General features: G+C 51.1%; 1 protein-coding gene across 3 annotated transcripts in view; it reads left to right on the top strand.

The window, feature by feature from the left end:
• The window catches only part of FAM167A (family with sequence similarity 167 member A), a 32,141-nt gene extending 11,228 nt beyond the window's left edge, over positions 1 to 20,913 (top strand). Inside the window, exons 3-4 of one of the 3 annotated variants that reach the window (XM_086875586.1) lie at positions 17,237 to 17,351; positions 17,497 to 20,913. In XM_086875586.1, the coding sequence (XP_086731712.1) occupies positions 17,237 to 17,351; positions 17,497 to 17,597 (216 nt within the window). In that variant the 3' untranslated portion in view covers positions 17,598 to 20,913. Of the gene's footprint in view, positions 1 to 6,018; positions 9,054 to 17,236; positions 17,352 to 17,496 lie in introns of those variants that run through there. The other 2 variants (XM_086875585.1, XM_023924212.2) reach the window with 2 other exon arrangements.
• The last annotated feature ends 5,893 nt before the right edge of the window (positions 20,914 to 26,806 follow it).

Genomic DNA, 26,806 nt, shown 5'->3' with positions numbered 1-26,806 from the left:
ACTAAACCATGTTCCCAAGCCACATCCACACAGCTTTCAAATCCCTGCAGGGATGGGGGTTCCTCCACTGCCCAGGGCAGCTGTGCCAGGGCTGGACAGTCCTTTTGCTGAAGAAATTTTTCCTAATATCCAATTTAAACCTCTCTTGGTGCAGCTTGAGGCCGTTTCCTCTTGCCCTATCTCTTGTTACTCCCAATCTGCACAAAAGTCATCATCTGACACTGCAAGGAATTTTCCTGTGTGTCTCCAGAGCCTGCTCTGATTTGGCTTCAGCCAGGTTCAGGCTGCTCACCTGGAGAAAAGACAAACCCAAGGTTTTATTGTCCATCTGCTTTTCCTGGCCTGTCACCTCACGTGACCCGTCCCAGACCCTGGTTCTGCACCCCAGGCCGGGTTTGTAGGACTGAATAAACCCACAGAGCCTCAGCCACGTCAGCTGGGCCCTGCTGAGAACCTGGCCCTGAGAAGCTGATTTATTCAGACATGCAAACTGCTCTTGTTTTTGTGCTGAGAGGCTCTGTGGAGGTGTAGGAGCAAATTGCAGCTCTCAGCGTGTGCTGAGCTGCCCTGGGGCTGGAGCATTTCCCTCCCCAGCTCCTCCTGCCTCTTCTTTGCCCTTGTGTTTGCCTTTGCCCTGTCAAGAGTGGCAGCTCCTCATCTGTGCCCAGAGAAAAACCATCACCAGCCCAGGGAGGGTGACAGACTCGAGGACTCACACTTTGCTCTTTGAAATCTGCCAGGTTTTACAAGTTATAAAATTAAGCACTCTCACTCCTAAGTATGGCTAAAGTACAACCCTATGAACAGGGACATCTTAGAGCAGTTTTAACTTTGTCTTTTTAAGAAAAATTAGTTTTCTATCTCAAATTCACCAGCTTGGCACTGAAATCTTTGGGGTGTGAGCCAGAATGCAGGAAAGACTTGAAAAGGAGCACAAATGTCTGATGGTCCCTCCTGGGAAATCATAAAACACCAGTGCCCTACTGGTCAGATTTTTAAAAATTAAATGTTAAGCCCTTTTATTTTCATTTGGGATACTCATATTGGCTGAACAAGTGCTTGAGTGACTTTAAACAATGAAGCAGCACCAAATTTCCTCATTATGAGGGTGGGCAGGCCCTGGCACAGGGTGCCCAGAGAAGCTGTGGCTGTCTCTGGATCCCTGGAAGTGTCCAAGGGCAGGTTGGACAGGGCTTGGAGCAACCTGGGATAGAGGAAGGTGTCCCTGCTCATGGTAGGGGGTGGGATGGGATGAGCTTTAAGGTCCTTTCCAACCCAAACCATTCTGTGACTCTGTGACCTCTGCTGTTAAATTGCTGAAAGCAGGGAAGAGTTTAGGATTTATCATGGAACAGGACAACCCCCAAGGGTCCCTTTGGGTGCAGCCACCCTGTTCTGGGGAGAGAGGGAGCCAGCACAGCCTGAACAACACTGAGGAAGAGTGAGATGTGGGGCCCATGACAGGCTTTGCATGGTCCAGCTGGCAGAGGTCCCCTGGAATTTGGTGGTGGGTAACTCCCAGGGGCTCCAGAAGGATCTGGGAAAACTCATCTGGGGCTGTGGGTTGCACCACAAGGGCGTGAGCACCTAAAATTAACCATGACATGGTGGCATCTGAGCACTTCTGAAGAAGCCCCAAAATAAAACACAAAGGGGACTTGTCCGAAAGGTTTGGCAAGGATCTGACAAGAGGCCTGCACTTCTTTGTGCCTGAATCCAAGTGGGTGCACTCAGGAAAGTGCCAATTCACATTTCAGCTTCTTTTGATCTTTTGGAGATGAAAAGGGCTGGCCCTGTGGGAGCAGCTGCCTCTCCACAGACCATCCCCCTGAGCTCCATGGACCAGGCTGGGGCTTCATCCACAGGGATCTTCTCTTTTGGGAAGAGAGGGAAATCTCAAAGAGCTCCTCACCTCCATGCCTTGAGGTGCTGCCTGCTGAAAATCCCCCAAAAGCAATGCAGAGAAAAGCTGGGCTGCTGGAAAAGGGAAAATTACAGGTCTTCCTGTCTGATGAAGGCAAAATTGAAGGCAACTGCATGTAGCTATTTAGGATGAGCCACCTAGACTGGAAAACAAAGGATGCATCCAAAGCTTTGTCTCCCTCACCCATATTAAACATCCCTGGGACACTCTGAGGATCAATCCAAGCAGAAAATCCTCCCTAGGTTCATAAGATCCTGTGGTCCTGAGCTTTCCATTTCAGCTTCACTGCCAGGAAGGACCTGAGTTTGGTTCCCCCTTCCAGCCTGGGAAGCTCAACCCGGCATCCTGTCCATTCCAACAGCATTCCCCAGCCCTGCTGGTGAGAAACAGCTGGAGCTGGGTGTGCAGAGAGAGGCAGAATGTGTTAAAATGTTGGTTTTTATGAGCTAGACACACCTAAGGCTCTTCCTTTCCCTGGCCATGAGAGGATCAAAGAAAATCAAAATCCTGGCTTTGGCTGGATGCTCCCCACGGGTTTTTCCAGGATGCTGCATTGGTGTGTGGGATCCTGCTGCCACCCCACATGGATAAACTGGAGTGTGGAGTTACCCCGTGGTGACCAACCCTGTGGGTGGACTCTGCAAGCCAAAAACCCCACAGCTTCCCCCCTGTAATCCCAGAATTCACTCCCAGGCAGCTTTGTGGAGCTCTGCTGGCCTGACAGCAGCTGCTTTTAAAGGGACATCACCCATCCTTTCCAGAGATTGTTTGGGCCCCAGCATGGGATGGGGGGAAATGGATTTAGTGTTGGTGCAGAGCCTCTGGGAAAGGGAAGGAGAAGGAGGATTCCTGGGCTCTGGCTGCAATTCTGCTCGATGTTCTGGGAGGGTTTGAACAGAGCAGAGTTTAATGGGACAGCTCCAAGGGTGCAGGGCAGGGGGTTTGCATCTCCAGCCAAGCCCCAGGGATGAGTGTGGGGGGTGAGGGTTCATGCCCCACAGAACAGCTCAATTTTGGTGCTCCACCCTCAGCTGTCCCCCCACAGAGCTGCCTCCACAGGACCTGTCACCAGGAAAGGAACTCCCAAGCCCTTGGGAAGACAAGGCAGCCTTCCAAGGAGCACAGGCACAGCCCTCATCCCATCTTCCATCTGCCCCTTGTGTGCACCATCCTCTCACAAAAACATGGAAATCTAAATTCCTTAAATTGGGAAAACCCTCGAAGGTCATCAAGTCCAGCTGTTAACCCAGAAAACATGGAATTCTAAATTCCTTAAATTGGGAAAGCCCTCGAAGGTCATCAAGTCCAGCTGTTAACCCAGCACTGCCAAGGCCAGCACTAAACCTTGTCCCCAAGTGCCACATCCACACCGTTTTAGTCAACCATTGCCAGGCTTTGTTCCTTATCTTTGTTTTCTGGAGGTCTTTGCCTTCCAGCTTACATGAAATCAGATTCCTCAAAAGAGGGGGAAAACAAGAACAGGTCAAAAAATGTAAAGCTGGTTAGCAAGAGAAAAAAGGCACCTATAACACACAGCCCTCTGCACAATGGCCTCATAATTCTCTTTTAAATGCTTTTTTTTTTGTTGTTTTCTGGCAGCAGAGGCTTTTTTAATCCCACATTCTTCCAAATATTCAATGAAAGCCTTTGTTGGCATTTCTTAGGTAACTTGATACGCCGAGAAGAAAGAATGACCCAGGGTCACTCAATAACACCTGTGATCACCTCGCTGATAAAAAGCCAGCATTTGTTGTGAGGCAGGAAAAAAATATCAACAGCATGATTTTTTTTATTTTTTTTTTTTATTGTAACTCAGGTGGGAGAATAAAAACTTGCCAAGTGGCATTGCTCTGCTGGGGGCACAGGTTATGAGGTCTGAGAGGAAATAGTGGGGGTTTTTTGATAAAGGTAAATGACCCCAACTGTGCCAACAATTTGAGAGAGATTTCCTGAGAGAGAGATTCACTCAGAGATTGGTACAAAGGTGACTTAATCCTCTCCAGACAGCCAATCTGGAGTCTTGCTGCTGGCTGGGAGCATCAGGCAAGGTCCCCCAGGATGCCTCTGTAGAGTCAGAGAATCAGAGAATGATTTGGGTTTGAAGGGATTTAGATACCAGAAAACAATTTTTCCCTGTGAGCATGGGGAGGCCCTGACACAGGTTCCCATCCCTGGAAGTGTCCAAGGCCAGGTTGGATGGGGCTTGGAGCAGCCTGGGGTAGTGAAGGTGTCCCTGTCCATGGCAGGGGGTGGCACTGGATGATTTTTAGGGTCTCTTCTAACCCAAACCATTCTGGGATTCTCTGTTTGCCTGGAGGAGGAGGGATCATGGCACAAGCTAAAGCAACCCCGAGGCTGCTTTGGTTCACACCCTCCTTGCAGCAGCCCTTGTGTCAGACATGGAAAGGTCTCGTGTAGGAATATCAGGGTCTCTGTGGGGTCTCTAAGGCAAGCTTTCCCTCCTCCCTTCCCTTCTGCATCTTCATGCACAAGCCACCAGGCCAGGAGTAATTTATTCCTGTCCCCAGAGCTACATGTGTACCTACAAATTGAGCAGCTCCTTTTCAGGCCTGGAGGGAAACTGATATGGTCTGATCACATCCATGCTGCTAAAATCCAGGAAAGGGAAATTTATCCCAAAACATTTCAGATTCCTGTAACTTGCTGAGCTGGAAAGGACCTTAGAGATCATCCTGTTCCAGCCCTTTCTGGTGAGCCTGCTCGGCTTCTTTCCCACCTTCTTTTCTTTGTAGCTTTTGTGGTTTTGTTGCTTTTCTGTGAGGAGGGAAGTGGGAATTGTCTTGATCTGATTTTCCAGCCCTGCCTGCTCCTGTTTGCCAGGCTGATTCCCACACCAAGTGTTCACCTCCTTCCTTCACTACCCGCAACATCCTGTGACAATGAATATTCTAAGTTATGAGTTAGATCCTTTTTTTAATAAAAGACCTCTTTCTTTCCATTTCTTCTGAGTCTTCCACCTTCCCAAGCCAGGTGCCAGGGGAGAAAAAAAATACCTCCAAAACATCTAGATCATTAGCTTGGGAGGTTGTAGTTTTCTGTCCTGTGGGAAACCATGGAGGTCCCATCCTGAGAGCCACTTCAAATCACCAAGATAAAATAAGCCACAGGGAAGGTGGAGTCTGTCATGGGCCAGCTCTGATTTATGCAGGCTGGAAACCCAGGCTGAGTATTTGGTGATCAGTTCTTTTCTTGGTGTTCTTTTAATTGGTCCTTTCCACTTCTAATTGCTCTGTCTCCCTGTGGCTGCTGCCTTATGAGCAAAATTAATTTGGGCTTTGTTTAAGGTTGAGAAGGAAGCTCTGAAGCCTGACGGATACCCAAGCCAACAGCCTTGGCTCGGCTTTAATTCCCGTTTCCTGGTGCTCCTGAAAACATGAGCAGGCACAGAATTTATTGTTAAAAATTCCCCATCTTGAGCTGGTAATTTTTTGGGATGCATTGCTGGTTTGGAAGATCCCTGTCTCCCTCACAGACCCAGCACCTCTGGATGAGTTCACAGAATCAGCAAGGTTGGGAAAGACCTTTGAGACCGAGTCTAACCTGTGACCTAACTCCACCTCGCCAACCAGACCATGACACAATCAGCCTATTTTTTAAACACCTCCAGGGATGGTGACTCTGTCACCTCCTTGGGCCGCCCATTCCATGCCAAATCACTCTTCCTGTGAAGAGCTTTGTCTTAACGTCCAGCCTAAACTTCCCCTGGAGCAGCTTAAGGCTGTGTCCCCTCATCCTGTTGCTGATTCCCTGGGAGCAGAACCCAGCCCCCCCTGGCTGCACCCCTCTGTCAGGGAGTTGGGGGGATGATGGTGATGATGATGGAGATGATGATGGAGATGATGATGGTGATGATGATGGTGATGATGATGGTGATGATGAGGGCTCTCCTGAGGCTCCCCCAGCTCCCTCAGCCGCTCCTCACAGGGCTTGTGCTCCAGACCCTTCCCCAGCCCTGTCACCCTTCTCTGGACGCGCTCAAGCACCTCAACACCTTTCCATTCCCCACAATTCACCCTCCCCAGCAGGGAGACAGCGGATTTGCCACTAAAAGGCCTTTTCCCTCCCTGCTGCAGGCAGACATGCGCCTGCAGGACCAGCAGCTGGCCAGGCAGCTCATGCGGCTGCGCAGCGACATCAACAAGCTGAAGATCGAGCAGACGTGTCACCTGCACCAGCGCATGCTCAACGATGCCACCTACGAGCTGGAGGAGAGGGACGAGCTGGCCGACCTCTTCTGTGATTTCCCCCTCGTCAGCTCCTTCAGCCTCTCCACGCCCCTCAAGCTCATCGGGGTCACCAAGATGAACATCAACTCCCGCCGGTTCTCGCTGTGCTGAACGGGGGGGAAGGAGAGGGAAGGACGGGGGAGAAAGAGGGAGAGGACTCTCTCTGCCTCATGGCTGGGTGAGGAGAGGCCAACGAGGAGCAGAGGGAACGGGAGCAAGCAGGGAACCCGCAGCTGGGCTTGGTGGCAGCGTAGAGGTGGCCACTGGAACGGCTCGTGGGGAAGGCAGGACCTGCGTGGAAGAAGCTTGGAGAGCATCCAGACACAACACATGCACTCAGCTCCTTTGCCAAGTCCCTTCTCCTCCTCTTCCTCCCACAGGACGCAGCTCGGTATGGGTGGTTGTGCTCAGAAATCAAAGGAGGGGTCAAAAATCAGCCACAAAGCAAAATCCCTCTTCCCTTCCCCTTCCCCTCCTCCCAGGCTGGAGCAACCACGTCGCTCTCCTCCACGGATGTCTCCTTGGGCACCAACCCTCAGCCTCTGCTGCTCCAAGCGCGTGATCCATGGGGCTGCTTCAGGTGGGAAGCTGATTTCCAGTGGGAAGGAGCCCTCCCAGCAAGCAAAGGACTGTGGGTCAAATGGCACCAGCACCAAGAAGCGGTGAGAAGGTTTGTTTTTGGATTGCTCCGTAGAGTCCAGGGCACTACAGCCTCTTCTTGCCTGTGGCATAGATCATGGACTCGGCATGGGCACATTCAGAGATTCCAGCTGCCCAGAAATCTCCTGTGTGCCCTGGAAGTCACACCCGGAGCAACACGTGTTTCTGGCCCTGTTGGATCCTGCTGTCAGCCACAAGACACCCTGCGGTTCACCCTGCAAACAAGGAAGTGTTGTACCCAAGACATCTCCTGACAGAGAAACCCCCAGGCTGACACCCCCCAGCAGCAGCACCAGCAAACCCCGGATCCTCTGTAGCAGCACGCATCCATCCGAGAGAGGAACTTCAAGAGGAGGAAGGGGACTTTTGGGTAATGAACTCAAAATAAGACTTAAAATCTAAGGGAGAAGTTGCTGTGATGAGCAGCACAGGGGGTTCCTGTGCTCCCTGCCCAGCAGAATGTGAGATGGATGCTGTATTTTCTTGCCTTTCCAGTGCACACAGCTGCCTGTACCTGGCATGGGGGGCAGAGACCTCTGGTGCTGCCCAGAAAGGGACTCCAGAGGTCTTGCCATGGCAATTTTGGGGCACCTGGCACCCAAGACAGTACAGATCAATTGTGGATGCCTTCAGGCTCTCCCTCCTGTGCCCACACCACTCCTGACCCTGTCAGAGTGGAGCACTCCTGCCCATGGTGTCCCTGCCCATGGCAGGAGGGTTGGAATCAGATGATCTTTATGGTCCTGTCCAACCCAAACCATTCTACGATCTCAGCCCAACTCTGCTCCTCACCCCGTGCCCGAGCAGGAGCAGCCCTGGCTGTGTCCACAGCCCAAGGCCTGGGAAGGAGCAGGAGGAGCAATCCCACTGCTCTGGAAGCTGTGGCTGTGTCTGTGTGCCTGTAGCTGTCTGTGAGCTCCGTGTGTGTGCGTGTCAGTCGCTGTGTGTGTGCATCTGAGCCCGCAGGACGCCTCTCCCGGGAGGCTCCGGGCTGGGTTCACGCCTTTGTTCCGAAATGTGACGGGAACCGGGATCCAGCGAGACCCCGACGTGCCTGGGAAGATGAAAGGAGGCTTCCAGACCTGGGGCTCCACAGGGGGTTTTAGGTTGATGCAGGGGAGACAAATAATTCGTGTGCAGCCACAGGTCTGCCTGGTAGGGACAAATTGAGGGGTTCAGAGACGTGTGGGGTGGGGAGTCTGAGCTGAGCTCAGCCCTCCATCCCCCACAACCCCTGGGTGATGCCTCCCCATCCCCTCCAAAGCTCCCTGAGTATCTTTTCTTTCTGCTAAGGAAGGAGGAATTTCAGGCACCAGGGCTTTATCTGTACCATCAGCACCATGCCTAGGTGCTGAACCTTGTGCTCCTTTTATTTTGGGTTGTGACCAGACTGTCACTTGGCCTCTGGACAAGACAACCAGCCACGGTGCCATTCAGTTTACTAGGAACAGCCTTATTTCCCCATGGACATCTTGGAAAAAAAACAAAACAAAAAACCCACCTCATTAAAATTCTTCTTTGTTTACATTTTTTCCTAAAAATAAATCAGTTTGTGTCCCACATGTTGATTTTCAGAGGTGTTTTCAAACATTGGATAGAAATTATAGGTTTTTTACATGAAAATAATGCCTTGGAAAGGGGGATTGGTTCTCTTTAGGGTCGACTGGAGTGAAGTACAGGGTGGGCCTGCCTTTGGGCTCTTGTCTGGTAGCCAAAAGCAGGAGATTAACTCAAGCACAGTCCTAGTGGGTCACTACACGTGGCATTAGAAAATCAGACGTCTGGGTTCCAGACATGCATTTTCTGCATTAAGGGGGATGAGGGGTGGGTGTAACTGCCAGCTGTTTGTCGAAATGCACAATTTTTTTAATCATAAAAACTCTGTCTGTATTGATTTCTGCCTCTGGTCTCTCACTGTGTTGGGGAAGCACCAGAATGGTGTGCTCCAGGATTACAGGTGTGCCAGGTTTTATTTGCCTAGCAGGTTTTTGTATCCACTCACACCCTTCAGCTCCACCTGGCAGTCCAGGAGGGATGGGAGGAAAATAAGGTTGAAGCACTTATGGTGTATTTGGACAAAAATGTGTGGGAAATAAAGCAAAAAAAAAAAATATTAAAAAAATAATTTATGTTTTATGTTAGCTAATCACTGGGTGAAAAGTGGGTCCAGGCACTTGACATTTATCAGGTTAGAGAGGAAAAATAAATAGAAATAGGCCTGATTTTTTTTGCTGAATTTTCTTTAAAATAAAGAGTCATCCAAATGTTGGATCAGATTTGAGAAACATGAGGACAGGTCACTGCTCCCACCACAAAATTCCCGGAGAGGAGCCTGCAGGTCTCAGCTGTCCACAACGAGATGATTCAAACCCTGGAGCGCTGCTTCCTCTCCTGTGGCTTGCAGCCACATTCCCTCTCCCAGAAGCCTGGAGACAAAGGCTGGTGGAAATCAAGGTTGGTCCTGCTGAAGTCCACCCTGAAAATTCTTTTTTTATGGGCCAGCTGCATCTCCATCTGGAGCACCAGTGGCTGCTGCTCCATCTCTTGGAAGCAGGAATCTTCTGGGCGCTGATTCCAGTGCTGTCCTCAGCAGTGAGACACGTTCCTCATGAAGTGGAAGAGCCAGTTTCAGACTAATCCATGGGAATAATTAACTGCATTTTTAATTTAGGTGGCCAGGCTGGAGGACCGTGGATTTCTCCAGGCTGACTGGAAGATAAAATTTCAGATTATTTTCCTTGTTCCCAAAAGCTCAATGAATATTTTAAACTGGGGGTGGGGGTGGGTGGGGGTGTGTGTGTGTGTGGAATCAGTCTAGCATTTTAATTGGATAAATTTTAATTTTACTCACAACTTAAACACTTTGCTTAGAATTCTTTGCTTAGGAAGAAATTCTTCCTTGTGAGGGTGGGGAGGCCCTGGCACAGGGTGCCCAGAGAAGCTGTGGCTGCCCCTGGATCCCTGGAAGTGTCCAAGGCCAGGCTGGATGGGGCTTGGAGCAACCTGGGAGAGTGGAAGGTGTCCCTGCCCATGGCAGGGGGTTGAAACGGAATCATTTTTAAGGTCCCTTCCAACCCAAATCATTCTGGGATTCTACAAAAATAGTTCTAAAAAATTTTAATAACAGCCAGGACATTAACACTTCATTTTCTTTCAAACATTGTTTTACTATTAACTGTTAAAAAATTTCCCTTGAAGGAACCTTAATAAAACTTTTCCACTTTCTCTTTTTCAGCTAGATCCAATCCCTGAAGTTTTAGTCAGTCCAAAGCTCTACATTTTCTTACCATGAAAAAAATCAGTTAAAAATTAATTTTCCCAGATTTCTTTTTTTTTCCCTTTTTACTTCCTTTGGGTCAATTAAGAGGAAGCACAAGGCAATTTTGCACATTTTAATTCATGATCAGCTGGCTGCTCTCCCTGTCATGGGCTGCCACGACCTAATAATGGACAGGACCTTGTTCCTCTGTCACAGCCCCAGAGCAGAAATGATGAAAAGGGTCACTGTTCCCAGAAAAGTGTCTAATTCCAGACACTTTTGGCACTGGGAGTTGCTGTCCTGTAATCAGTGAGTGATTCGAGGTCTCCCACAACCACCCCCATAAAACCTTAATTAAATTCAGTGGAGACTCACAGAAATGCCACACTGGGTCTCCTCTCACCAGGAAAGCCAAGGAGTGACACATTTAAGGGCTCAAAGACTGAATTTTCAGGCTGACTCTGCTACACAGGATTCCAACTATCACAGTTCAACCTTTTTTATAGATACAGATAACATAGATAAGGATATATATGGGGGGGAAAAAAATCCCAGCTGGAGTATTCCCAGTTTGTTTCACAGCCTGACACTGTCTGCTGAGTGGGTTTTCCTTCAGATCGAGGCAGGCAGGAGGAGGGGGAAGGAAAAAACAAGGGATTTCAAGGAGGAGGCGTCAGGCTCCACACCAGAACCGGAGCCAGACTCGCTTCCCCCGCTGCACGTTTCACAACCGAGTGAGGGGATGCACACGTGGGAGTGAGACACCCCAAAACCCAGGAGAAAACACCCCTCTGGCATCACTTATAAACCAGATGCTGGCCAGAGGAGCTGTGCAGGAGGAGCAGCACCCAAGGGTGTGCAAACCACTCCTAAAACCCTCCCTCATCTCCCTGGGAAATCTGGGAAGCTGTTTGGCACCAGCATTCCCAGGCATGGGACACTCCTGAGCCCTGGGTGATCACACTCACTCCTGGGAGCCCCAGGTTCCAATGGCTGGGAAGTTAAAAGGAAATGTAAATGTGGAATTTAAAGTAAATTATCGAATATGTGGAAAACTCCGGATTTCAGTCTTTCTTCTTTTATATTTTCAAACTATTTTATGAAGAAGGATCAAGAAACCAATTTCATTCACCCGTCATTCAGAGCAGCCAAGAGCTGGACTGGCTGCAAAAGGTGGATTTTACAGAGTCCTTGTGGTCAGACAAATCATTCTGGTCATTGTTGCCCTCAACACCTAAATGTGTTTTAAAATGCTGTGGGGCCTCCACCGAGAGGGGTCTGCAGTGCCAAAGCTGTGGCTGTGCCATCCCTGGAAGTGTCCAGGACCAGGCTGGACAGAGCTTGGAGCAGCCTGGGGTGGTGGAAGGTGGAGGCTGGAATGAGATAATCTTTATTTTCCCTTCCAACCCAATCCATTCTGTGATTCCGTGAGGATGCTCAGTGCTTCACCGCTGCTCCTTCCCTGGATCCCCCCTCTCCCTTGTGGCTGCCTCAGCTCTCCCCCAAGAGGGGGATGAGGGGGAGGAGGGAGGTTATTACACAATGTTTTTGTTCCACTGACAATTTCCCTCTGCCAGTTGGAACAGGCTGCTCATAAATTTCGGCTTTCTGGAGGGGTTTCAGGAGTTTTGCATTCTTAGATCATTGTCTGCCTTTCCCAGGAGCAATGGGGGGCAGGAAGGAGCTGCTCCAGAAATGCCATGTGCTATGGGGGGGATCTCTCCTGGGCAGGGATTGCTCAGGGGGGCAGAGGGAGCTGCCCTCCACTGCTCCCAGCCTGGGTAGCCGAGGAGAGAGCTCAGTGGGAAGCAGGAATGCTGCTGGCAGTGCCCTGTGGAGATCTGAAAAGGTCAGCTCCTTCCTGCCACTCCAGAGAGATGAGTGGAGGGATTGTGCTGTGATTATAAGGTGGGAGCTGAGGTTTGGGGTGGGCTGAGCTGGAGATGCAGCTGAGCAGCTCCTGGGCTCCCAGCTGTGGGCAGGCTCAGCACGTCCCTCACCACCCTGGAAGCTGCTGGGGCTGGGGTGTTAGAGGAAATCTTGCCCTGCAGGTGAATTAAAACTCAAAGGCTGTTGCAGGGCCTCTAACCAGATCAGAGGGATCAAGTTCTTAATTCTCTCAGTCGCATCCTGTGAAGGCAGCAGCCTTTCAGAGCGTGCTGCTCCCTTCCAAGGCTGCCAATCCCAGCAGCTGGATTGCCAAGGGTGGGCTCTGCCTGCTCCACGAGGTTCCTGGCATGGTGAGGGTCCAGCAGTGCCTCCAACAGCAGGTTGGGCTCAGGAGATGTGGGAGCCAGGGGTCACCCCAGACTGCCAGCCTGGGTGCTGAGGGTTTAACCATACAGACCTGGGCTGGTACCAGCTGGAATCCTGGGCACAGCAGTGGCCCTGGTGCTGTTCAGTTCCCCCACAGAGCTGAGGAAACTCAGCCAGGACAGAGTGCAATAGTCCTTTCTTACAGAGAGCAATCACCGAGGACTCAGAAATCTCGCAAAGGGACAATTCCCCAGTGCATTTTTAATCCAAGGCTGTAGAGGCGAAGTTTTCTTGGCTTGTGACACACAAACCTCTCCCCCAGAAGTGGAATCACTCATTTGGATGGGAATAGGAGCTGTGTCCTCACCAGCAACCAGGACCCATCCTCTGGCCTAAGACCACGTGCCCAATCTGATCAAGTCCATATTATTAATTACAGAACAGCAGCCACACCAAACTACACCTTAGGAACGTCCCTGACCCATGAAAGCTCCCAGATTTGCCTCGGGGTTGTTGTCCCCTTGGACACTGAAATCCAGAACCTGGAAATGCCCCTTTGCTTTTGGTTTGCTCCCAGCCCTAACACAGCCCCAGCATGGACACCAGCAAAGTCCTGGAGAGGTTATTTTTCCTTCCCTGGGTCTCTTCCAAGCCCACTCAGCACAGAAAGAGGCCCCCAGCCCTCTGAGACCCCCAGAGGGAGGGTGTGGCCAGCTCATTCAGAAAGGTGGCTGTAAAATCTTAATTATCTCCATTAGCTGCCAGCCTGCTCTGAGTTGCAGTCCCAGGGATGCCAGGAGGTTTCCTAGTAACAGCATGCAATCAGCCAAAAAAAAAAGGGAATTATTTATCAGAGAGTTCCTTGCCATGCAGGAGGGGAGGATGGAGGAGGAAGGATGTCCCAGGAGCTCTGCAGGGAGCAGCTGCAGTCTCCAGCACCTCTGTGGAGGATGGCAGGTGGTGGTGCTCCTGGAAACCCTTCCTTTGGGCAAAAAACAGCCACCAAAAAAATATTCCTGGGTGGGAAAAGCCAGGGTGTCACACAAGAGCCAGGCTGAGCCCTTGCCCTGAGCTAAAAGGAACACTTCAAGCCCAACGTTGGCTGTATATACCTGGCCATATTTCCTGGGAAAAGCCCTTTTTGGAGTTTTTCACCATTTTCCCATCCCAGCTTTGGGACGAGCAAGGGAAGGGACTGATCTTTAGAAACCTCGAGATTTGCCATGTGCTACGAGGTGAAATTTGCCTCCTTGTTCATGATTCCATCCCAGTTCTGGCAGGGAAGGAAAGGATTTAGCACCAGGGCTTGATTCCTGAGGGGTTTCCTCACATCCTCAAAACGCCAGCCTGGCCCAGTTCAGAGCTACTGCCTCAGAAGAAGAAAGGCTGACTGCTTTGTGTGCTTCCTCTCACCTGGAATTCCCAGGAATTCCCTGGAATTCTGTTTCTGCAGAACACCTTACGCACCTTATCCAGAGAGCTGAACTTAGAGCCTGTGAGTTCTGGTCTTCTCATGTCCAGAAATTAATTCCCAGAATGCTCCATGATTTTTCTAGGGTCTAAATATGGGGCTGACATCTAGAGCTCTCCAAATCCTCCTTTGTCCCCTTTTTAATGTGGGTATAAATCCTGGAGACGCCTGAGGGTGGGCAGAGATCAGACACCAGGAGTTTTTTGGTAGGTGACAGGCAGCATCCCCACAATTCCACCACAGAGCTCCATTAGAGCACTTCCAACCAGCCTCATGGATGTAAATACATTTAATTTCACTAAACAGCCCCTAAAATTTCATTTCCCCAGCTGCTGGTTATTCTCCTTCCCAAACACTGCTGTTATGTGCAGAAGCTTGGAGCAAGTCTGACCTACAGAAACCGAGGCAAAGAAGGGCATTCAACCTCTCCCATAATCAGCCTTTGTGAGGCTGTCCCCCCATCCAACAACACACACACATTTTCCCTGAAATGTGCTGTTAAAACGTTTCCAAACCCCCTTTTTTTGTCACTCTCAGCATCCCTGGCCACTCTCTGCTCCAGCTGGTCCTCAGTCCTCCAGCTTTCATCCCTAAGTACCCCAGGCTTGCATTTGCACTCCTCTTTCATTTCCCCTCCTTATTTCCATTTCTTGTATGCTCCCTTTTAACAGCTCAGCTCACTAAGAAGTGTCTTAATTAGCCAAGGAGGCTTTGTGCTGAAATTCCTGATTTTCATGAGCAAAGGCATGGTTTGTTCCCAAGCTCTGAATGAGTTTTCTTTAAAAATAAATCAGCCAGCTGTCCTGGACACCTTCTTCCCTTCATAACAACCTCAGAGTTCCCCAAAAAGCTGAAGTCAACTCTCCTGAAATCCAAAGTCCTCAGTCTAGAGCTTCTCAAGCCTCTCTCCAGGTGCAAGTCCAGTTATTTCACAGCTCTGAGAGCCCCACCCTGACCACAGCTGTGCTCTGCTCCTTCTCCTTTAGGAACAGCAGGTCAGACTCTGGTGGATGTGGACAGGAACTGACCAAGGGCTCTGTCCATCTACTCTGCCCCTGTGATGTCCAGCTTGGAGTACCCAATCCACCCCTGGAGGCTCAGCACAAGGCCATGGAATCACTGGAGCAGGTCCAGAGGAGGCCACGGAGATGCTCCAAGGGCTGGACCTGGCCCTGGAGCCAGGCTGGGAGAGCTGGGGGTGCTCACCTGGAGAAGAGAAGGATCCAGGGAGAGCTCAGAGCCCCTTCCAGGGCTTAAAGGGGCTTATGAAGAAGAGGATGATCAACATTCCACATGGGCAGAGAGTAACAGGACAAGGGAAATAGTTTTAAACTGGAAGAGGGAATATTTAGATTAGATATTAGGAAGAAATTTCTCAGTGTGAGGTTGGTGAGGCCCTGGCACAGGGTGCCCAGAGAAGCTGTGGCTGCCCCTGGATCCCTGGAAGTGTCCAAGGCCAGGCTGGACAGGGCTTGGAGCAACCTGGGATAGTGGAAGGTGTCCCTGTGCATGGCAGGGGTGGAATAGGATGAACTTTAAGGTCCCTTCCAACCCAAACCTGTAGTTCTGCATTTATCCTTCCCTGGAGATTTTTAAAAGCCGCCTGAGTAAGCTGCTCTAGGGGAACCTCGGACCTGGTGACCTCCAGTGTCCCAACCTAAACCACTCCGTGACTCTGAACCGAGCCAAGCTCTCGCCCTTGCCAGAGGTTCCTCTCCAATCCTCCAGCCATGGAGGGGACATTTCCAGGCTCCCCCTGCACACACACCCGAGCACCCCGTGTTTGTGTAAAGGACACAAGGACACGCTTTATTCCCCGCATCATCTCAAACCCGGCAGGAACACGGCTTTCAATGAGCTCGGGCCGGGCAGATCCGAGAGGTGCCAAGGCAGCTCGGCCTCCCAGCTCCTTTCTTTCCCATCACATCCCCGTGGAGTGTTTGCTCTGCTCCCCCCTGGGACTCTTTGTTCCCCTTTCACCGCCCCATGGCCGCGGGGGTTTGATCACCTGCAGCTTTTTAATCCCAATGTGCAGCTCCCCTTCCATCTCCCAGACAGCAAAGACAGAAAGGTCCCTTTTGAGCTTCTCCCCGTTTTGTCTGCGGGCCCTCAGTACCCCTGAGAGCCGCTCTGCCCCAGCCCCTGGAGCATCCTCCAGCACAAAGCCCTCTTTGTGCCGGCCTGGGCTGCAGCCAGCCCGGGCTGCAGGCTCGGAATTATCTTTAGGCAGAGCCAGCTCTACAGGCTCCAGCAGGACCACTCGAACACCGAGTGGATCGTGCCAGGCATCCCAGGTCCTCCTGCAGCACTCAAAAAATTTCCTGTCCCAGCCCCCACTGCCAAGAATTGCCCTTTTTCCCCCAAGTTTTCACTCGAAGATGCTGAGGGGACGATGCTCCTGCAGCTGTGGTCATCTGCCATCGCTTTGGCACCGGCCAGAGGGTTTGGGGCTGCTTGGACAGGATTTGGGGAGTTCTTGCCAGCTCAGGATTCCTCGGGGGCTCACGCCGGTCTCCCGGAGTGATTGCCAAGGGGAGCAGGGGGAATGGCAGGAATCTCTGCCAGTCTGGGATGGAAAGGTTCAATTCACCCTGCCCAGGTACCTGGAGGGCTCCACACACGGCGGGGGCTGATTCCAGCAGGGAGGGAAATGGGGGGGTTCAAGGGCTGCTTTTAAAACGGTTTTCATGTGTGGAGTGGGCCTGGTGAGCGGGATCAGAGAGGATCTGGGGGGACTCCCTCTAGCCTGGCTTTCCTTGGAAAGGAAAATTCCCCTTTTCCCATTGATTTATCCTCAGCAGGCTGCACTTTCAGATTTCAGGCAAGGCACAGACTGGATTCCAGGCTGGTTCAAGACAGGATGCTCTGTGAGACCCAGAGGGAAAAAATGCTGCTTCACTGCCCCAAGAACACCCTTAACCCCAAAGGAGAGCACGCCTGACTGTTATTATTTATAATAACACCCTGATCTGTAATTGCCAGGTGGTTGTTGAAAAGATTTCTGCAGTCACAGCCTGATATTTTTTTTTTCCCCCCTGTACTGTTTGCAGGTGGAAATAATCTCCTTAGGGGCATCAGTCCAGGGTATTTACTCATCTTTGGGACAAGCCTGAATCCTCAGGGCATATCCCTTGCCTGGTTTCTTCAGAAATTACCTGGGAATAGGAAAAGGAGCGAAAGTGTCTCTTACAGGTAGGAGGGAAACCTGAATCCTCTGTTCCCTGGCCAGCTCTGCCCAGAGGGAAAGAGAAGTGCAAAGTTTCTCCCTCCAAAATCCAGGAGAGCAAAAAACGAGGGCTTGAGGGATGTGCCAGCAGCAGACAAAGGCTTTCTGAGCAGGGGAGGGAGCGAGGAGCTGGCTCCGAGGCTGCTGGCCGGGTTGCCATGGATTTTGTGCTAATCAGCCCCTTTCTTGCCAGGAAGAAGAGGGAAAAGGAAGGATTTGGAGCGTGCAGGAGCTGCCTCCCTACCTGAGCCACGTCCTGCCACCATCTGCCCAGTGGATGCGCCAGATAAAAGGGCCAAAATTCTCTGGTAGGGGATATTTTGGGCAATGATGTCCCTGTGGCTCAGACCTGGCCGTGCCCTCCTGCAGGGCTGCCCGGATCGTGCCCCTGTGTGGGGGCTGGCTCCCCACAACATTCCATTTTCATTTTCATTTCCCCATTTTCATTTTCAGGATGTTTCCTTGAGCAGACCAGAGGGGCAGAGCCAGGCTCTGGAGCTGAACGTGAACCAGGGGAGGTTTATATTGAACTTTGGGAACAATTTCTTCACTGAAATGGTGGTCAGACATTGGAACAGGCTGATGTCTCCATCCCTGGAGGGATTTAAAGGATGGATGTGACACTTGGGGACATGGGTTAGTGGTGAGCTTGGCAGTGCTGGGGGAATGCTTGGACTCAAGGATTTTAAAGCTCTTTTTGAACATAAAGTATTTCCAATATTCCTCCACTTCAGACTGTCTTTTCATGCTTGCAGGCTCTTAGACATGGATTAAAAAAAAACCCCAAACACAAACAACAAACAAATCCACAAATCCTTAAAATGCAGATAATATATAAAACATAAAATAGACAAACTACTCAGCAGTCTGAAAAATATAAAATACACAAATATCTCAGCAGCCTGTAACCCTCCCTCTCTCCCTGTAGCACTTCTTGGGACATCTGTTGACATGCATGGAGATTCTGTGAGAAGGATTGGAACAGACTTCCCAGGGAAGGAGCGGAGTCACCATCCCTGGATGTGCTCAAAAGCCGTGTGGATGTGACATTTGGGGACATGGGTTCGTGTTGGACTCCACGATTTCAAAGGTCTTTTCCACCCTTAATAGTTCACAGGTTCTATAATTTTATGTCCACGCTCTGGGGTAGGGCTGCACACCCCATGGGCTGTCTGGTGTGTCTGTGACCTTCAGCCACCTTGTCCCACCTCCACGGAGCCTCGGTGGCCACAGGGGATGCCCAGGGACAGCCCTGCTGCTCCCAGGGGCCGGTGCCAGCACGGGCAGGCTGGAGGGAGGAGATCCGTGCTGGCTGTCCTTGGGGACAGCAGGTGAAGGCATCTCTGGAACTGAAATAACACCTCAAGGGCCACTGTCAGAAGGTGGATCCTCATGGCGTATTTCATTCCCCAATCCCTTTTACCTCCTTTACACCAGCATTCCAAGCCTCTGTCTCCCAGGGTTCCTCCTCCTCTCCCCTCCCAAGCTTCCCCTCCAACACCCTTTTTCCTCTGAAACACCCTCGGCTGTGGGACTGAGATAAGGGTGCAGGCTTGAAAAGGATGCAGATGTTCTTCCTCCATCCTGCCTTCCACCTGCCTCCAGGACCCCCTGCTCCAGCCCCTCTGGAGGGCTGCATCCATGCCTCAGAAACCTCTGCTTGAGTAAAGAGCTGCTTGCTGGCTCATGATCCGGTTTCTTTTTCCTCAGAATCCCAAACACTCAAATATTTGCCTTTCCCTGCAGCATCTCTTTGTACAGACGAGGGTGAGGGGGAGCAGAGAATGGTCTCAGCTCGTCCAGCCCATCTGTCCCCTGCATCACTGTGGATCTCTTTAAAAGAAAGGATATAATCAAAGAAGAAATAAAGAATAGCTGTGCTGGCCTTGTCCTGCTGTTGAGTCGTGTTCCTGGATATTTCTCTGCTCCATGTAGTGCTCATCCTGCACTGGCTGTATCCCAGGAAATCCCTCTTGGCTGATGTGGGGTTTGGAGCTCCACAGACATGCAAAGTCCAAGCCTGAAGCAGGCAGGAACAGATTTTGGTAAGGCTGATGAGGGTTGGAGACCCCACTGCCCAAAGCTCTTCTGGGCACTACATTGCTTTTTATTCCTGGATTTCCCATAGTGGCTCTTGAGTTACTCCTCCAATTCCTCTGCTGCAACATCCAGAGCTGGTAAGGAGCCAGTCTGGGCTTAAAACCCACAAAACTGGGCTTAGGGGCCCTCTGAACCTTTTAAAACCACAGCAGAATCTCCCAACACCATCACTTCTGTGGGCAGCTGCTTTGCACTCCGAGGTTGTGGAGTTTGGGTGCCAAACCCCAAAAACCAGAGATTTGGATCACCCTGCACAAATCCATGGTTCTCCACCCAGGTCCTGCAGGATGAGGGGCAGCATCCCAAGAGCCTTTACTGGCCCATCAGCTGGGATAATCCCCATCATGGCAAAGGCCAAGCACGCTCAGGATTTCAGTGGGAAGGGATCCTGCCTCCTCAGGATCTCATTTTGGAGGATCTCATCTTCAGCCTGGGCCCCACTTTTAAGCTTCTGACATCCGTGTGAGGTTTTCCCGAATGAGATTCAATTCCTGTGGATAGATCAACCCTGCGTGGATCTCTCTCATCCCTTCCTTGAATCTCCATAGTCCCTGGGGAGGATGCAGCTCTCCAGGAACCAAGAGGTTTTTAAGGTTTTTTCTCAAATCCAGACAGGGAGATGAGCTGTTTGGGCCAGGAGCAGCCATTCCCCACCACAGCACCATGGATTCATCCCTGGAACGAGGTTCTCAGTGCTCCCAGTGCTTCCCAAAGAATGCCTGAGCTGTGGGGCTGAGAAGTGGGAAGGACCAGAGCCACTCTGGTTTTTGAAACAGCAGCATCATTTCCAAGGCCAGCAGCTTCCAGACCAAGTTAAAAACAGCCCCAGGTGAATCCCCTGCTCCTCCTCCTTCTCCTCCAGCATTCCCAGTTCCCTTTTACCCCAGCAAGGGAGCCCTTAACAGGCATTTTGCTCTGAAGAGTGAAGGGAGGCAGGGAAGGGGGGTTGCAACCCCCGACAAAACTGGGTTAATTCAGCATGGAAAGGTTTTTGCCTCCCCATTTCTCCTCTGTCAGGGAAAGAGAGTGTTCCTTCCCCTCTCCATTGGTATTCCGAGCTGATTTGCTGCAGTGGGAGCTGCATAGCTGCCAGCCGGGCTGGGAAGCACATTTGTGTGGTGATGCAGTCAGAAATTCGGGTCTCCAAATCAATTACTGACCTTCTGCTGCTCCAGAAATTGCTCAGGATGGATTTGCATGCTGGGTATGGGGAGAGGGAGAGGCTCAGCTTCGTTTTCTGCTTCTCTGCTTCTCCAGCTGCCTCACAGGCAGAGCTGTGGTTTATTTTTTGGATCTGATTAATTGCGCCTTGTAGAATTTTCCCGCTTGTCCTGATTTCCCTTCTCCTGGTATCACTTTGGATTGCTGATGCACAGGCTGCTGTTGGTGTGTTTGGGTTTTTTTTTCCTATGACACTTAAGATTGATGCTGATTGTGTATCCTGCTGTCACCCAGCCCCTCTTCCCCCCAAACAACTCTGGAATCTCCTCATCCCGGCCAGATTCCAAGGACCAGTGAACCTCAGAGATGTCACATTCCCACAAATGTTCCTCAAGTGCTTTTCCATCAGTGCACTTATCCAGAGGAGACTGAGAGGGTTGGGTTGTTCAGCCTGGAGAGGAGAAGGCTTCAGGGAAAACTCAGAGCCCCTTCCAGTGAGGCTGAAGGAGAGCTGGGGAGGGATTTGGGACAAGGGTCTGGAGGTACAGGACACAGGGAATGGGTTAAAACTGGAAAAGGGGGAATTTGGGTAGGATATGGGGAAGAAATTCTTCTCTGTGAAGGTGGGGAGGCCCTGGCACAGGCTGCCCAGAGAAGCTGTGGCTGCCCCTGGATCCCTGGAAGTGTCCAAGGCCAGGCTGGATGGGGCTTGGGGCAGCCTGGGATGGTGGAAGGTGTCCCTGCCCATGGCAGGGGGTTATATAGAGATAATATTTATTTTCCCTTCCTACCCAAAGGATTCCATATTCCAGGATCTAACACAGGCTGGACACATCCACACCGGTGAAATGACCAGTTCCAGGACTTGTCCCCTGGCCCAAGATGCCTCTGGCTGTGTCAAGTGGCCATAAAGGAGCTGAGATATGACAACTACAGACCCATCTTTCCCCAAATCCTGGGGAGCAAGGGATGAAACCCTCAGGGAATCCGTTTAAAATCAGCAACACAAATTGTCACAGCACCATCAGAAAACAAAAGGATGTTGGGGAAAGAGTGAGAAATAGCAGCAAGGCCATGAATGAGCGCTCAAGGCCAGGCTGGGGTGTCCTCTCTGGCACCCCTAACTCCAGGGATGAGGATGCTAAGGAAGCACTGGAGGATGGGCCTGCTGATGAGCTCCTGTCCATGCATTAGCAAGCTCTCCCTACAAAGCATCTCTCTGGCCAGGGTGGGCTCAGGGGGCCGTGCTGTGACCCTGGAGAGGTCTCCTACACCCACTCCTGCCTTGGATCCTCACAGTCTCTCTTGTGGCCGATGCTCCTTCGCCCAAACTGCTGGGGAATCGCATCCTGAGAGGCCACACTCGGGAAGCAGGGAGGCAAAGACGTCTCACAGAGCCCAGAAATCCTGCAGGGAGAGAGACCTTGGAAAACTGAGGGAGCTGGGATCTCAAGGGGAGCAGAATTTCCCCCCGGGAGCATCATTCCAGCTCTGCCTGAGTCAGGTGCTCGCGGAGCTGGGAGAGCGGCGCTCGGTGCTCGCTGAGCTGTGAACAGGCTGAGCCTGCTGTCGTTTGTCTCAATGAGCTGGTTATTAATCCTTGCAGCCAGGAAGGGATGATTTTGCATCTCCTCGGCAGCACTGTGTGCTGGCAGGAGAGGAAAAGGCAGGAATGTTGGCTCTTCCCTCATTTAGAGAGGGCCTGGACACGCAGCCACAGCCAGAGGCTGCTCAACCATCCATGGGGACACTGAGGAAGCAGCTGAAGGGATGGGGTCACTGCCAACACTCAGATCTTCCTAAATGAGAGGGGTGAAGTCTGATCTTTTCAGGGGAAAATAAACCAAAACAACAACCCAGCCAGCAAGGAAATCCAAGCCTGTGCTCCCTCAGAAACCCCTACACACACAAACAAACCTGCCCACGCTCACAGTGTCGGATAAATAAATAAATACAGGGAGGTTCCTGCAGTTCTCCGAGGGTTTTGCACTCAGCTCACTGACAGAGATCAGAGCATCCCCTGGATAATATCAGTGCTTGGATCACACTCTCAGCAGGCACTGAGGGGGCTCAGTGCTCCCTTCCCCAGACAAAATATCAGCCTTGGAGGACTCTGGGATTTGATTATTTCTGTTTCTTTTAAATCCTTGTCTTCTTTTCCTGGTTGCTTGGAGCTTATAGGAGGGGGAGGGTGGTGGGAAATGCTGTCATCAGGTGAATGTCAGTGTTTGCAGGGTGGATTCAGAGGAGAGGGGAAAGTAAAGCAGGAATAAAAGCACAAAAGGATCCCCAAATCTCTGTATTCACTCCATTCCCATCCCTCTGTGGTGGGGAATCCTGTGCAGGGAATCTCATCAGTGCTGCTGCACCCAGAGCTCAAACTGAGTGAACTGGTGGAGCTCAAAAGCTCCACTGAAGTTATTCAGATTCTCCCCCTGCACTGAAATATCCCCCCTGCAACTGTTGCCTTAGGGAGTTTCACAGAGCCATAGAATGGTTTGGGTTGGAAGGGACCTTAAAGCTCCCCCAGTGCCATGGGCAGGAACATCTCCCACTATCCCAGGTTGATCCAAGCCCTGTCCAGCCTGGCCTTGGACACTTCCAGGGATCCAGGGGCAGCCACAGCTTCTCTGGGCACCCTGTGCCAGGGCCTGACCTTCCTCACAGCCAACAATTCCTTCCCAATATCCCATCCATCCCTGCCCTCTGGCAGTGGGAAGCCATTCCCTGTGTCCTGTCCCTCCATCCCTTGTCCCCAGTCCCTCTCCAGCTCTCCTGGAGCCCCTTTAGGCCCTGCAAGGGGCTCTGAGCTCTCCCTGGAGCCCCCTTGAAGTGAACACCCCCCATTGGTATCTACAAGGACACTTCTGGCATCACCTGAGTCAGCTCAGACAAAGTGCTGAGCCCCAAGCAGACCAGGAAAAAGCAGAAGTGGCCAGTGCCAAAAGCAGAGCGAGGAGGAGGAACCCTCCTGGCTTTGCACACAACATTTTCATGGATCAGTTTCCAGCTGATGGAAACGGGGAGGAGATGGGGGCAGGACATCCATTTCCAGGGAAAGGTCTGATGAGGCCTCTCTGCCTGCAGAGGTGAAGGAAGGCAGAGGATTCCCTGGAAGTGTTTCTGCATCCCCAGCAACCATTGGAAAATGGCCTCTGATCAGGGAAAAAGGCAAAGAAGCTCCATGAAATGGGTGAATCTTTACAGAGCTCACATCTGTGTCCCACAGCTCCAAGGCTGCTTTGCCCCATTCACACAAGACTCCAAGATATTCCCATAACCCTTATCTTTTCTGCTTAAGTCCCCTTTACCTCCCAGGTGCAATTTTTCACTGCTTTCTCTCCTTTGACTCTGTCTGCTCTCCATCCTCACTCTCCTGGCTGTGGATACCCCCTGTCCTGGCCTTGTTTGGGATGTTCCAGGTGCTGAGCAAGAGGGAAGAGGCACATAATGGCTGCTGGATCCATGCTTTAAAGGATATAAACAATCTCAGGCATTGCCATCCCTGCCCTCCCTTCAGTGCCAAACATCTCCTGTCCTTCAGCCAGCAGCCAGTTTTACTTAAAACCTTCAAAAACCACCTATCTTTGGGAGCTGCACCCCCAGATCAGACGTGGCTGTGATTTGTCACCAATTTCAGGTGACCAAAATCGCAGGCAAGCAAGTGACAAAGGTCTGCAGGTTATGAGGGCCCTTTCCTTTAGAAACTCCCCAAAAATGGTGTCTCAGAGCCTTGACTTGGCTGCTGGCTCTGGTGTGGTTTCATTTCCTCCCAATGTTGCTGTGTAAACACCAATCAGTCCAAATTATTCAAAGCACAACTGTCGAGCATGGAAGTGGCGTTAATGAGGAAAAACAGGGAGCAGATTGGTGGAGCAGAACGTGTCCTTTGGCTGGAGGCTGGTGGCTCCCATCCAGAGCATGAAACTCACACCCCTCCCTCTGCCACAGGCCTTGGGAATCATCCCTGCTGGGAGAGAGCCCTGCCACATCTTGTCCAGCCCCAGGGTGCCTGGATGGCCAAACTCCAGGGGATATTTCCCACCGGGAATATGAGTCCCTTGGGGTCTGACTCCAACGTGTTTTGGGTTGGAAATGATCTTAAAGCCCATCTTGTTCCACCCCCTGCCATGGGCAGGGACATCTCCCACTATCCCAGATTGATCCAAGTCCTGTCCAGCCTGGCCTTGGACATTTCCAGGGATCCAGGGGCAGCCACAGCTTCTCTGGGCACCCTGTGCCAGGGCCTCCCCACCCTCACAGCCAACAATTCCTTCCCAATATCCCATCCATCCCTGCCCTCTGGCACTGGGAAGCCATTCCCTGTGTCCTGTCCCTCCATCCCTTGTCCCCAGCCCCTCTCCAGCTCTCCTGGAGCCCCTTTAGGCCCTGCAAGGGGCTCTGAGCTCTCCCTGGATCCTTCTCTTCTCCAGGCTGGACACCCCCAGCTCTCTCAGGACAAGCCTCCAAAGCCCAGGACTGTGATGAGGATGGAAATGGTTGTTTCCCAACCCAATCCAGGAGTACCACGGCTGCAGAGCTGAACAAATATTATTAATAAATATTCATCACTGCCCCTGCCTGGCTCAATGTTGGACCAGGGAAACTATGCCAGGCATGGGGAACAGGCATCCATCCTACCTCAAAACCTTACACAACATGGCCAGGCCCTTCTTCATCCTCCTCCATGGCCTTGCAGGTGTTTAAAACACACCTGGACATGGCCCTCAGTGACCTGATTTAATTAGACCTACACTGATCAAGGCATGGAATGAGATGAGCTCCATTAATTCCTTCCAGATCGAATTATCCACAATTTTAAATTGCTGCTGTGGTTTGTATTAATAAAATAACTACTGCCAGCCACCAGGCCTGGAGCAAATTCCCACCCTGGGGGCTACGTCTGGTGGTTGGTTTCTTTTCTTAAGATAAACTTTTCCAGATCATTTTTGAACATCAGTGACAGCAATACCTGGAATAAATGGGAACCACTCACCCAGAAGGGTCCTGGCAAAGCCTTGAAGGAGGCTCTTCAAAGGTGGGAATGGGATCTCCTGGGAACAGCTCAGATTCAGCAAAACTGGAGCAATTCTCATATTGGAGCAATTTTCCAAAAGCAAAGCAGGAGTTACAGGTGGAAAGGGTAAAGTGAATTCTGAGGAGGGGCAAATTCACATCTTTCCATGGAAACCTCTTGGTCTGTGGAGAAAGCCAGACAGAAATCACCTGCATCCCTTTCTGCATCCCACTGCAGCATGAAATAAAGCAGGAAACCATCAAGTCAGCCCTTGAAGCTGATGTTTAAACTACCTGGAAAATATCCCAGATGTGAAACACTTGGAGCTGCTACAATAGGGTCAGAATAAGAGAAATTACATTTGGGAAAGGAAGGAATGAACCCATCAATCTCCAGCCTTGGGAAGAGCAATTTTAAAACCTTCAGGGGCAAGAATTTGGAATTTGGCTGGAGCACCATGAAACACTGAGCCCAAGGTGTTTGGGTTTCCCTTCGTGCTTTGCTGGCAGTCCTGTTTTCCACCTGTCTGGCCCAGAAAAGTGGAAAATCTGGGTGTTTTGCATTGTGGCCCTGCTTCCTTCTCCTCTGAAGTATGAAAGGATCTGTTGTCCCCATCCCTGCTTCAGCATTTTGGAGGGACAGAAGCCAGTGCTGTGTCCAGAAGTTGGAGGAGGTGCCAAGAGACTGACTGGAACCCTGTTTTCCACCCAGGCTCAACTCAGCTGGGAAAGTGCTTAAGAATGGACTCACTTCCCAGAAATGTGGCAACCCCTTGCTGAAAGGTGCTGTTCCTGCTAAAAGCTGATAGGAAATTGCTGGGATGCTGGATTGTTTTGTGGCAGTGAAATTCAGTGTTGGTAAATGCTCAGGTGGAAACAATGGATAAATTCGGGAATATTTTGAGGCACAGCCAAACTCTTCTTGGTAAAGGATGTTTTAGCTTTGCCTCATCCTGTTGTGACAGAGCAAGGGGTGATGTGTTTAAGCTGAAGAAGGGTTGATTTAGATTAGATAAAAGGAGATTTTTATTTTTTACAATGAGGGTTGTAAAACATTGTCAAAGGTGAGAAGCTCTGGCTGTTCCCCATTCCTGGAAGAGTGTCCAAGACCAGGTTGGAACGTGCTCAGGATAACCTGGAAGGTGTCCCTGCCCAGGGCAGGGTTTTTGGGCTGGATAACCTTTAAAAGGATCATCCCTTCAAATCCAAACTATTCCACGATTCCATGATTGCCTGCAATCCATTCCCCAGCTCTGTACGCCTTGCCCCGTCTGTTGTTATTAACAAGGCTTTGTGGCTTGTCTTTAGAGGGATAATTTCTCCCAAAAGAGACATCTGAATGCTCTCAGCTGTGCTTGGCTCCAACTTTTTCCTGAGGCTGGTGAGATCAGTTCATGCAACTCCAGAGACTCCTGTGCCTCCTCCTGGTTTCCCACCACAAAGGAAACCAGCCCCATCCACACCTCCATTCCCCCATTCCCATCTG

The sequence above is a fragment of the Cyanistes caeruleus genome, chromosome 2, assembly GCF_971803275.1.
Source record: "Cyanistes caeruleus chromosome 2, bCyaCae1.hap1.1, whole genome shotgun sequence".
NCBI classification, from domain to species: Eukaryota; Metazoa; Chordata; class Aves; order Passeriformes; family Paridae; genus Cyanistes; species Cyanistes caeruleus.
Note: the sequence above shows the minus strand (reverse complement) of the source record. Positions and strands in the feature narration are given on the sequence as shown.